The sequence below is a fragment of the Pseudopodoces humilis genome, chromosome 1 (genome assembly GCF_049639895.1).
Source record: "Pseudopodoces humilis isolate 2021_Gansu_Grassland_sample_001 chromosome 1, ASM4963989v1, whole genome shotgun sequence".
Lineage (NCBI taxonomy): Eukaryota > Metazoa > Chordata > Aves > Passeriformes > Paridae > Pseudopodoces > Pseudopodoces humilis.
This window is the reverse complement of record NC_142200.1, coordinates 71071423-71083611: the sequence shown is the minus strand read 5'-3', so window position 1 is coordinate 71083611 and position 12189 is coordinate 71071423. Positions and strand designations below refer to the sequence as shown.

At 38.4% G+C, this 12189-nt stretch overlaps 1 protein-coding gene across 2 annotated transcripts; it reads left to right on the top strand.

Moving 5' to 3' along the window:
- The first annotated feature begins 55 nt into the window (after nt 1-55).
- On the top strand, nt 56-11540 carry SRD5A1 (steroid 5 alpha-reductase 1). 2 transcript variants are annotated; one of them, XM_005533511.3, is made up of 5 exons: nt 56-436; nt 2426-2592; nt 5670-5771; nt 7938-8088; nt 10227-11540. In XM_005533511.3, exons 1-5 carry the CDS (start codon nt 111-113, stop codon nt 10291-10293), a joined length of 813 nt encoding a protein of 270 aa, XP_005533568.1. In that variant the 5' UTR covers nt 56-110; the 3' UTR covers nt 10294-11540. The 2 variants fall into 2 exon arrangements, with proteins under 2 accessions (XP_005533568.1, XP_087915271.1); XM_088059145.1 differs by lacking the exon at nt 5670-5771.
- The last annotated feature ends 649 nt before the right edge of the window (nt 11541-12189 follow it).

Genomic DNA, 12189 nt, shown 5'->3' with positions numbered 1-12189 from the left:
ACTTCCCGAGCGCCCGGCCCGGCCTGGCCCCACCCACAACGAGCGGGTGGTGGCGGCCACGCCCCCGACGGCCACTGGCGGTGCCAGATGAACTGAGGCTGTAGAGGGGAATGGGGTTTGCTGGTGATGGCGGTGTGTGCGCGCTGTGGCGCCGGGCTGCGGGCCCCGAGGAGCGGCGGCTGCTGGAGCTCTTCTCCTACGGGCTGATGGCCCTGGGCGCCGCCTCCGCACTGCTGCTCTGCTTCATTCCCATGCCCTACGGCCGGTACTCCTCGCGGCGTTTCGGCTGCCTGGTGCCCGCCCGCCCCGCCTGGGCGCTGCAGGAGCTGCCCTCCCTCTTCGTCCCGCTCGGGCTCGCCGCCTGTGGCGGGGCAGTCGCGACCGCCCGGCCCAACTGCGTCCTGCTGGGCTGTTTCCTCCTGCACTACGCGCACAGGTGCGGGGTCGGGCGGGCTGCGCTGCCTGCGGGCACAGGCGGGAGCTCTCTGCCATGCTGGGGGCACGAGAAGGTATCGGTATTCATAAAGATACCTGGTTGCTGCTTGCCGACCGAAGGGATTGAGGTTCTATTAATTAGCGTTTGTTGCTTAATGTAATAGTCGCTGACACCTCTTCTGCTTCGCTACATTAAGGTATGTTCTGTGTTGTTATGGTAGCTGGGTAAATAGCCGTGGCGATGAGGTACTGGCTCTCTTGTGCGTACTGTGCTATGCACTGCGATGCTCCAGCGTGCAAACGGAGCGCTTGGCGATCCCTGTGCTGCTGCTGTGCCTCTCGGTGATTCCCAATTCAGAAGTGGATTGACCAGGCTGTCTTAAGGTCACACTGTTAAAACAAGGGAAGTTCAGCACAGTGTACTGATACAATCTTGATGTTGCGAAGCAATAACTATTTTTCAATTATATTGCTCAACATTGTCTTTCAACATAGCGTTTATACCAGGAATTGGACTGGATGAGCCTTGTGTGTTTCCTCCAGCTTAGCATATTCAATGATTCATTAAAATACTGGCAAAGCTGAGGCTGAGTGCCCTGTGTTGCCAGGTAGTCAACAGTATTCAGACATTTTGTAAAAATACTTGGAGAAGGCAGCTTAGCTGGAGTCCAGGTGTGATCTTGCTGTTCCCTTCACATAATGGACAGTATCTACTGGTCATACTCCATAAGTAAATTTGCCAGCAAGACAGGAGGGATAGATTTGTCAGGTTTATTTTAAGCCACTTGTGTGGCTGATACATTACTTTCTGGTCCTTATTGAGAAAAGCTCTTGATTTTGACCAAGTCTATTCCATAGCCTTGTGGTGGGGAGGTATAGGATATGTGGTTGACCTGGAGGCTGCCGTTGAAAACCTGGAATTGTGTCTTTGCTTCCCCTTTTTCTATTCTTAAGCATAAAGATATTAGCTTTCACATAGGATCTTAACTCATCCTTTTTGTCTGGGAATAGCTTGAATATGAGGCAATGGTTTGTACAAAAACTGAGCTGTGCTGCACTTTCTTTTTTTCTAGTTGCTTGTTACTATTGCCAAACCTAAGGGCCTTTTCTGTAGGTGGACGTAGACTGGAAGAGACCTCTGTTATGCAGTTCTGTTTGTTGTAGCATTGCATGCTTTAAATAATCCTGTAATACATTTTTTACTCTTTCTTGTAAGCTGTTAGGGTTGGACTTCCTTTGGAAAGGTTATTTTGAAGCAGTCATCCTTGGGTTGATGGAAAACACGTGAAGAATGCTCAGGCTTCTTCAGGATCCTGCTTCTGTATCATTATAGATCATAATTAAATAATAGACAATTGGGAGTTGGCTAGCTCCACAAGAAAGAACACAAGAATATTCACCTGCTTTTCTTGTTTGAAGCTAGTTTGTTTACTTCATAGTCTCCCAGGAAAAGCAATCAAGACTCCTTTCCCAAATGGGATGGCAATTGTGGGTTTGTCAGATCTTTAGAGGTGTCATAGAGTAGACCAAAATTATCAAGGTGAAGCAATTAATGTTTTGGGTAAGCATAGGGAGGAAACTGAGGTGAATTAAGTTAATTTCAATTGACTTTCCCCCTGGAAGTGCTGGGGGAATTTGGTGGAGGGATCCTGAGTCCTAGCTCATTTCAGAAAGCTTGATGATACAACTGAGGATTTAGGAACAAAAATGGACTGTGCTTAATATCAGTTGTCTTTAGTCTTGTCACCACAGTAATTGCTTTGGATAGAAAGTTCAAAATTTCTGCCATAGGGGAGAGAAGGCTGATCTTGTAATTCCAATTAAGTAAAAAAAAGAATGTTTTAGATGCTAAAGCAAGTGCAGCTATCTTTTCTAACAGGCATCAAGGGCTGTTGAATTTGGAAGGTAGGGTAGTGTGGACAGTGTTTGGACTTCAAAATTCTTTTTTTGTGGTTAATACAATAAATTTTATTTTCTTTGTTTGCTATAGGGCACTCATCTTTCCTCTTCTGATCCGTGAAGGAAAACCAACACCATTTTTCACTTTTGTTTTAGCGCTTCTGTTCTGTGCTTTCAATGGATACTTGCAGGGCCGAAGCTTAACCACCTATGCAATTTACCCTGCTGGCTGGCTGGGTGATTCACGCTTCATTACAGGTGAGTTAAATCATGTTTATGAGAACATCAGATGTAATTTTCGTCTGTCTTCAAATATATTATTTTTATTGTGATTTTATAGTATCTTCAATGCCATTTTATAAGTCTTCTCATAATTTTCTCATTGGTGTAGCTGGAGGCCTTTTAACCTTTTTTACTTTAGAACTGAGCAGGCACTTCTTTCTGCAGTGCTAGATGATCTGATTGTCATCTTTACTCTTTAACAGCCAAGTAAATCCAGGTCATATATTTTTTTTCACGTAGAAACTTGAAGCTCTCAATGGAACCAGCAGCATACAGATTTAGAAGAAGCAAGGACTTGCTGTGTAATATGCAGATTAAACTAAAGTAAATTAATTCATTGAGTAAAAAAATCTAGCAAGGATAGCTGCTAACTACTGATATATCATGGCAAATGCTACAAGTCATTGGTGTCAGGATATCTATGCTGGATGCACACACAGGCACCAATCCAGCTGTCCATGTTATTGGGGGGTGGTTTTGTCAAATGACAAAACTGGCCCCACAAGGAAGGGGTGGAAGGGTTGATCATTCACTCTCAATTGGGAAGTGATGTTACATTTACACTCAAAGCCATGGATATGATTAAAAGACTAAGGTATTTAGTGACAAAGTATTTTATTTACTTTTGTGTTTCCTAGGCATCTACTTTTGCCTACTGTCAAAATTATAGTATAATTTTCTAATGAAATCTTTACAGAATGATCATTTGCATCTGAAGATAAACTGTAATATTTTGCTTCATCAGTCAAAGGAAAAGTCCTGGACTGTGTAGATCCTTGATCTGAGTCAGTACCCTTCTTTTTGTCATTCTGTAGCCAGAGCAAGTTAGTGTTTCTCCTATTTTTTTTCAAGCTTTTTACAACAGCAACAACAATTTTTTTTTGTCTTTATTCCAGTGTTATGGTGGATGACAGTAGAGGACAACTGTGCTAAATACTGTCATGAATATGAGGTTGAAGAAATTTCAGTCTAAGTAGATTCTCTTGCCAAGAGTAGGAGGCAGTTCTGTTTGTGTGCTAAAAATAGAGAAATTGAGGTACAGAGGAATGACTTCAGAGGGCACTAGAATATATTTGAAATTTTCTTGGTCATTTCAAACTTCCACTTGCCTGAAATCAGAATCCAGAAAAAAAAAAAATATTAAAAGATTTGTTGATCAAAACTGTTGAAGACTGAAGCCAGGCAGGCTTTGTTTTCAGTACCTTAGTCGAAAGATATCTCAATACAGTGCTGTGAATAAATCATGATTAAGGAGCCATAAATCACTTCTTCCTTACTCAAATATCTTTAAAAAAAAATCAAGTTAATAAGACTTGTTGCTCAAGTTTCCTTGGGTTCTTTTGGGGGTGTTTTTGGGTTTTTTTTTAACATTTTTCAAGGATTTCTGAAAGATGCAAATGTATAAATGACAATAGTTAGGTTCATCTGCCTTCAGTTATGAATACTTCTGTGTATGAATTAGTTTGTGGTTTTGTTTGCTTTTTTTCCAGATAATACCAGTTTGAAATACATGCTTATATGTATTTCTAGTAGCATTAAACATAAGTGAAGTGTTGCTCTGGTGACTATTGTTAATCAATATAGTGATTTAAAAAGTTTTTGTGAAAACTAAGAAAGTGGAGGTTCCTGGTATACGTATCAACCACTTTAATGTTCTGCTTCAAATGCAGAACCATGAGCTGCAAAACCAAGAACAACATCATAATCTTTCAGCATGAACCTTACACCTGTATGCCAATAAAGAGCTTGTGAATTTACCAAGAGAGCTGGTGATACTCTCAAGTGGCGACTGCTTACAAACAGGACACTAGCGCCTCTGTGCCTCACCCTTGTGTCCTTTCCTAATCTATTTGCACTTTTAGTTGGAAACTCCTTTCTTCCTTTGCTTGCTTTAGCTTCTTCAAACCCTTTGCAGTATGCCATGTCTTTTCTTACTCCTTTAAGTAAGCCCCTATTAAACTACTTCCTTCAAATGTTGATGGCTAACTCTTTGGTGCATCAAAACACTGTTTTAGTAGCAGCTCTGCCAAGCAGAACAGCACCTGTAACTCACAAGGTGCAGGTTACAGAACCGTCAGCACCTCAACTATTGCACGAAGCTTTTTATCTGGCACGATAAAGTTTTATTAAGTGCACGTCACCTCTGCTCTCTTCACACATCAGACCTGAAAAGCACGTATGCATTGTCCATATCTGGATCTAATCTTGTACACAAGGAATGTGGGTTACCAGTTTTTCTCCTAATATCAATAGATCTGGATGCTCCAGATGATTGTGTCTTGTTGGAAAAACTACTTACAGAATCTGAGATGAGGCACTGGTTAACCTCAAAACAGACCTTATCTATTCATTATCAGCAGGGAATGCTGCCTTCAAGGGAAGATAACATAGGTAACATGTTGCTGAGGAATAAAAATAATGAATTTCAAACCTAAATTCCTTTTGATTTATCCCATCATCACGACAACATAAGGATGCAGAATGTGACAACAGTCTCAATTTCTGTGAAAGGCTGTAATAAATGGCTAAATCATTTTGCTGAATGGCACGAGTAAATGGTATGTTAATTCCTTCACAGTTGTATTCCTTTTATTGCACAGAAATCGGTTGGGGAAATTATGATATGCCATCAGTAAAATAGTAAAAGGATAGTGGGGCTAAGATATGTCCCTCTGGGAAGTTTAAAAATGACTATTTCTTTCAATGTGTAAAATTTTAGCATATTTGTTTTTCTGTGTGGAAGTTAGGAAAACATACATTTTACATCTGCATATATGCACATACATACATTTATATAAGTCTAGCAACATAAGAGTAAACTTCATTTTTACATATTTCCCTAGTTTCCCTAGGGAGCTGTTTGTACTGTGAGCTCTACTGACTGAAGAGCACAGTGTAGGACTGGGACTGTACAGTATGTCACCAGAACTGTTTATATGCTGCTTACGTTACTACTGCTTTGAGACAATATGCTTAATGTGATATCTGTCTGTAGTTTGTTTTCTGAACAAACACGGTACACTAAATATAGTACTTTCAATATTTCTCTTCAGGTTTTTTAGGGTGGTTGATTGGCATGGCCATCAATATTCATTCTGATCATATTCTCAGAAATCTGAGAAAACCAGGGGAAACTGGCTACAAGATACCAAGAGGTAGGTAAAATGGTACAGAAATTAATGCAACAAAAAGAAGTATCTCTCATATAAGAGGTGGAGAGCACTTGGACTGTTCAGACTGGAGAAGAGAAGGCTCAGGGAGATCTTACCAAAGTTTATATATACATGATGGGAGAGAATAAAGCAGAGAGAACCTCTCAGGCTCTCCTTAGTGGTGCGTAGTGACAGGACCAGAGGCACAGGACACAAAATTCAAGCACATAAAATTACATCTAAATTTTTCTGTTTATTTTTTTTTCTTCTCTGTGAGGGTGGTCAAACACACAGATGTGGAACAGGTTGTCCAGAGAGATTGTAGGGAGACTCAAGACCAGACGAGGCATAGTCCTGGGCAACCTATTCTGGCTGATCCTGCTTCAACAGTGGTGTTTGGACAAGATTATTTCAAGAGATGCCTTCCAACCTAAAATGATTCTCTGTGAAAATGACCTTCTAAAGTTTGGTGTATTTTAGAGGAAATAGTAATTTATGATAGTAGAGGCAACTGAAAATGACATTTTGCTTTCTACCACAGGAAGTGATTTTATAGTTTAGGAAGCATTTTATTTTGTCCTCTTAAGCCAAGTATTGTAAGGAATCTGTTTCATGGTATCATTTGGCTTGTGGAAATCTTTGGGTTTCTTTACCAACATTGGCTATATTTTTAAAAAAGAGTGAAAATGTAACAGCATTGCCCAACTTTTCAGAGAATCAGCAGGTGGGTGGAGAAGAAAGACCTAAGTTATCAACTCATTGTGGGGGCAGGAGGGGAATGAAGAAAGTACTCAGCATGTGATCCATCTCATGTCCCTTAAATAATCGGAGAACAGCAACAATTTTGAAAAGAGAGAGACAGGGAAAAGAGGAAAGAAATCCAAACTCATTTGGTTTTATTAATTCTGGCCTTCATGGGAAAATGGAGACTATGAAAGGCTTTCTTGTGGAGGCTGTATTGAAGTGTTAAGGTTTATTGACACTTTTGGAAGCAGGCACTCTTCTGGGTACATTACACTCACTGAGAGCAGAAAGATAATATTACCTCTGAATTCTGTTTTCGCACTACATTTTTTCTCTGAGTTGTTGCTTTTTCTTCGTTGTTTATTTATTTTACTAAAACTGTAAGAACTAAGATATGTATGATAGACTGTTATTTTTCACCAAGAAGGTGAAAATAATTATAATTTTAATAGGTGTAAATTGAAGTGCTTATGTGAAAAATGAATATAAATATACTGTACTATGTTCAGTGTGAAAAAGGTTCTGAAGGAAATGTGTTATTTGCTGTAAGATCAGGAGGAGCTGGTCTTTCTGATGTTGTTTATCTAGTGTTAGAATTTCACTTTTCTTTTGTCACAAAAGTAGTATAATTAGGGCAAGGTCAAAACATGTATTTTATTACATTTCCCAAATACTTGGGGGGGTTTTCTGCCAAATACTTTTTTTTACCATTGCCAAATAGTAATATTAGTTTCTCACTAGTAAAGCACATACTGAAATGTTACAAATTTGTACACCGACTTTGGAATTAGGGTGAAATTCTTAATTTACAAAATTCCCAGCAGCTGAGTACCAATTGTTTATGCACAATTGTCTATACAATAGATTTAACACAGACTGCCAAATTTTCACTGAGTGTAAGGGTTGAAACAGCAGATCTGATGAGGAATGCGAACAAAAGTGCAACAGCTTTGTAAGCCAGAGAATAAATTTGGAACTTTACTTCATAATAATAGTATTGTTCATAATTAACTTAATTCCTAAAGTACTTAAAGAAATAAAAATTGTGGGCTAACTAACCCTATGAGTATTTTCTGGGACTCAAGGGGTGTATGTCTTCTATTTCTACATATTTTAAAAAAGGTTTAGTGTATGATCAAAGAACATGTCATTAAGTTATTATTCACAAAGGCATGTACTTGCTTCTGATGATAATAAATCTACTTTTCTTTCTTTATTTAAAGAGGAAAAATGGAGCTATAAAAGGTCTGTCTTAGAATGAGGTCTGAAGTGAACCTTCATATTACAGCTTGAACTGAAAAACGCTGTCTCCACTGCCTTTAAAGATTAAAGACATTGGTGACAGAGCTTCTATTTGGTGCGCAGAAAAGATAACATTGGACGTCTTGATTAAGGTATTTTGAAGTAACTTTGTCCTGCTTTCAGGAGGAATGTTTGAGTATGTCAGTGGAGCCAACTTTTTTGGAGAGATCCTGGAATGGTTTGGGTTTGCCCTTGCCTGCTACACCATTGAAAGCCTTGCATTTGCGTTGTGTACTCTCTTCATCCTGGGTTCAAGAGCAAGACAACACCACAAGTAAGTGTTCCTGCCTTGTAATTTCTGTTGTCTCTATTCCACACAGCATTTCTGTTTCACAAATTATGCCTCATCCTATAGGAATGCTGCAGAGCAAGTCTTGTGAAAGAGACTGCTGCTCTAGGGCAGAATATGATAGAGAATACTCTTGAGAAGATTAAGTACTGCAGAATTTCAGCAGAATAGTACAGAGCATAAACACAGTGCAACAAGGTGGTTAAAATTTTGTTTAAATGAAGGTAGTTCATCCTGGATCTGTAAAGGTTATAGACAAGTTTAGCAATATTGTCTTAATTAATCAAATACTACGCTTTCCCTTCTCAAACTTGTTTCTGTATTATTAAAATTTTGAAAATCACCCAAGCTGTCTTTAACAGGCACACTTTATAGTCATGTCTGTATCATATTGACTGTAATCAATTGTATAGACATTATGAAAACAGTTCTGGAGATTATATTTAATGAAGTCTCTGCTCCAAACATTCTGACTGCTCATGTACTGTTTTTATAATGTGGCTTTCCTGCTAACAAGAAGGACAGTTTGAGGAGACTTGTTTCCTGAAAGGACTCTCATTAAGGAATAGCATGCTTAAAAGAATTTGAACATGTTGATTTCATTTTGGTTATTTTCAGTTTCCTGTTTTGGTTCTCGTGTTGAAACTTAGGGGCATAAGAAGAAATAAACATGAATTTAAGGAGAAAACATTTAAAAAAAAAAAAATACTGGCCATCTGTGAGGGCAGCCATGTTCATGTTTAATGGCATCTTGAAAACCTCCAGATAGAGAGGTTTTCCTGCCCCTTGTTTATAGGATGTTCCAGGTCTGTATTATCCTCCTACTGAACAAGTATCCAAACCTGTTGCCTATAACCATCTCTTCCTGTTTTATCATCTCCTATTAGAGAGCAGAATTGGAGAGTATCTTAAGTTGGGAGGAGCATTTGAAGGTTGTCCAGTCAACTGGTGTGGCTGCTCCAGCCAGGGCAAACCACAAGGCTCTGCCCAGTTGACCAGGGCTCATCCAACTGAGTTCTAAGTGTCTCCTCCTTGCCAGATGAAGCAAGGACATTTTCTCCTGCTTCTCCTTGTATATTACATTCTTCAGGCTCAAATTCCATGGTTGGTTTCCATCAATCTTAAGCCTTGGTGGCATTCTTTCAGAACATCAAGAAAAACTAAATGTTAACAGAAGCTATTTAGACTAAAGAGAAAATGCATAAAAATGGAAGAGGGGTACAGGAAAAAAAACCCAAGCAACTAAAAATAGCAAATCCATGTAAGTGAAGGAGCATGTTAGTGTAGTTTGTTTATTTAAAAAACTTAGAATAAATGACTGAAATAGGTAAATAGGGTAATAACTATTCCCTAGATGCAGGTTATCGTGCATTGCATGTTTTGTTCTGTTTATTCCAGCTTTGATCTTGCAATTAGCTGTTGATATTATGAATAACTGCACCTTCGAGGAGCCCAGGTGAACTTGGTTCTTTTATTTCAGAGAAGCAGAAGAACAAATATTCAAAAATGGGAGTAAATGTGCTAGTTACGGAAAGTGAAAACAAATAATATCTGATAGTGCTCTGCATTTTTTTTTGTCTGAATTTGAAAATAGTGATGGTCTTTAAGGGGTATTAGCAATAAGGCAAGTTCAGTGTTTGTCATGTTCAGTTTGATTACCCAAATTCTAACTTCAGCCAAAGATGTTTCTATGCAGAATGGGACTCTCAGTCCAGTGTGTGAAGTATCCCTTGCTTCCATGTGAAGTCATTATGCAATTACATGTTTTTGATTTAATTTTTCTCCCTCTAATTCTAAAATGTGTAAATACTCAGGATGTGTAACAATATACATTTTGAAAGAATGGGTTATTCCTTCCCTGACATGTCACCACATCTGTTGGTTTGATTTCCCATTGTTGGCAGCTGTAACTTAGTTTTGTTATATTTGGTGATTAGATGTCATTAGGGTGAGTGCACTAAATGCTATTTTTCTATCCAGAGTAGGTTCTAAAAGTTTGGGGTTTTTTTGTTTGTAGACAAAAACGTGTATGGATTAAATTAAACACATTGTACAATTATTTAATTTTCTCAAGAATGTTTTGAAGACTCTATACTCATCAGATTTCTTTCTTTGTTTTTCAGATGGTACCTTGAGAAATTTGAAGACTATCCAAAGGACAGAAAAATTGTCATCCCATTTTTGTACTGAGCTGTGCTTTTAACACTTTGAGATGGATGGCTTTTAGTAACAACCAACATTTTACAGATACTGACAGGCTAGTAACACACTCAGATCATCACTATGACAAAGCCTTTCCATCACTGCTACTGTTACTTACTGCTTTTTCCTCTTAATGGTAACCCGGAAGTCTGATGAACAGGGTGAATAGGAACAGAAGTGCTTTTCCAGCAATGAAACACCTTTAAAAATACATTAGGCAATGAGTCTGAATTGGCATTGTGGGAAGCATTGTGCACAACTTTGATACTTCTTTTTCTGCCTCTGAGGGCTTCTTCTGTTTCCACTCAATGTAGCCAAGCTGAACTGAGGACTGTGCTGTGAGCTCAGCCACCCTCTGCAGTCTGCATCCAGACTGCAGCCTGGATGGTGCGTTCTGCCTACATATACAAATAGGGTTGATTTTATTTTTTTTTCCCTGCCTTATTAATCCTTTCATTTCCCCCACCTGCATCTCCAGGTGAGCTAGTGATTTAGACCAAGGAATTAGATGAATACAGATGGTTTTAGCTGGAAGGCAGTGTTTTCCCTTCTCTTTGCACTCTTACAAATATAGGGACACTGTATAGACAATATTTAATGATATTTACATAAAAGTTGTACTGCTACTAGATTAATATTGTCATCTACCTCTTGAAATTGATAGCAATCTCAAGATGCAATATGTGTCTTCTTACTCTAAGCTGGTTTTGGAAGTCTACTTAAGATACTTAGGCAAATCTAGCATTGTTAACAATTGTGTAATGTTTTCTACCTTACCTTATAAAAAACCCTTGAGATTTAAAAAAATTTTTTAACTATGCTGTTTTAAAAAAATCAAGTGTCTTCATCTGTGCTAACATTCTAGATGATTTTATATTCTTATATTCTGGAGCCTTTTGTCAGTTCTCATACCCTATCTTTTACTCACAAAGGACTCCAGAGTGATTTCAAGAACATGATGGGATCCCAAGCGTACATATTTTCAAGTTAACTGTGTCTTTTGCATGATTGTAATAATAAAGAATCTTTTATAATTACTGACACCAAAAAAACCCCTGAACCAACTCAAGGAAAAACTTAAAGAAAAAAATCCAATGAAGCCCCCAAGTGAACAACCAAATTCCAGTAATTAAAAGAATTAAAAAAACAAACAAATGTACACTAAAAAAGCTTTCCACAAAACCCCAAATCTCTGCTGCTAATATAATTTGAAAATAAATGGAATTCAAACTTTTGCCAAGTGTCATCTACTCTGTTTTTGTACTATTATGTTGGGTTATGTTCTTCAAAACAAATTAGTAACATAATTTTGCCAGATGCTAAGAAAGTAAGCTTTCTTTTTACTTTTTTGCAGTAAGATTTGTTTTGATGAACAGTCATGATGCTCGCTAGAGAGAGAGAGGATGGTGAAGAGTGTGATTTACTCCTCAATGCTAAAATGGATAAAAGCTCAATAGGATCACTTAAAACATATTCTGAAGATAGTTTTAGAATCTTAGTCTTAAATATCAGGATATTTCCAAATCCTGACATTTCTGCAGCATTTTTTAAAATCTTCCTTTCTAAATCTATCTATCAAAATCTCTTTCAGTGGAAAAAAAATATAGGATTCGAAAACCACTATCTACCGAAGATGTTTAAGCACTTACATAGTTTATGGTGTAGTAATGTCTTTTTTGGGTTTGTGTGGCCAGATTTTGGTGGTGGGGTGTACAGGAGTGACTTCTTTAAGAAGCTGCTAGAAGCTTCTGCCATGTCTGGCCAATGCCAGATTGTCCCAGGGCCATCCTGCCCCTGACCAAGGCTGAGCCCATCAGGAAGGACAGTAATGTCTTGGTAATAACATATTTAAGGAACAAAAAAAACATGTGGGCAGAGCAACAT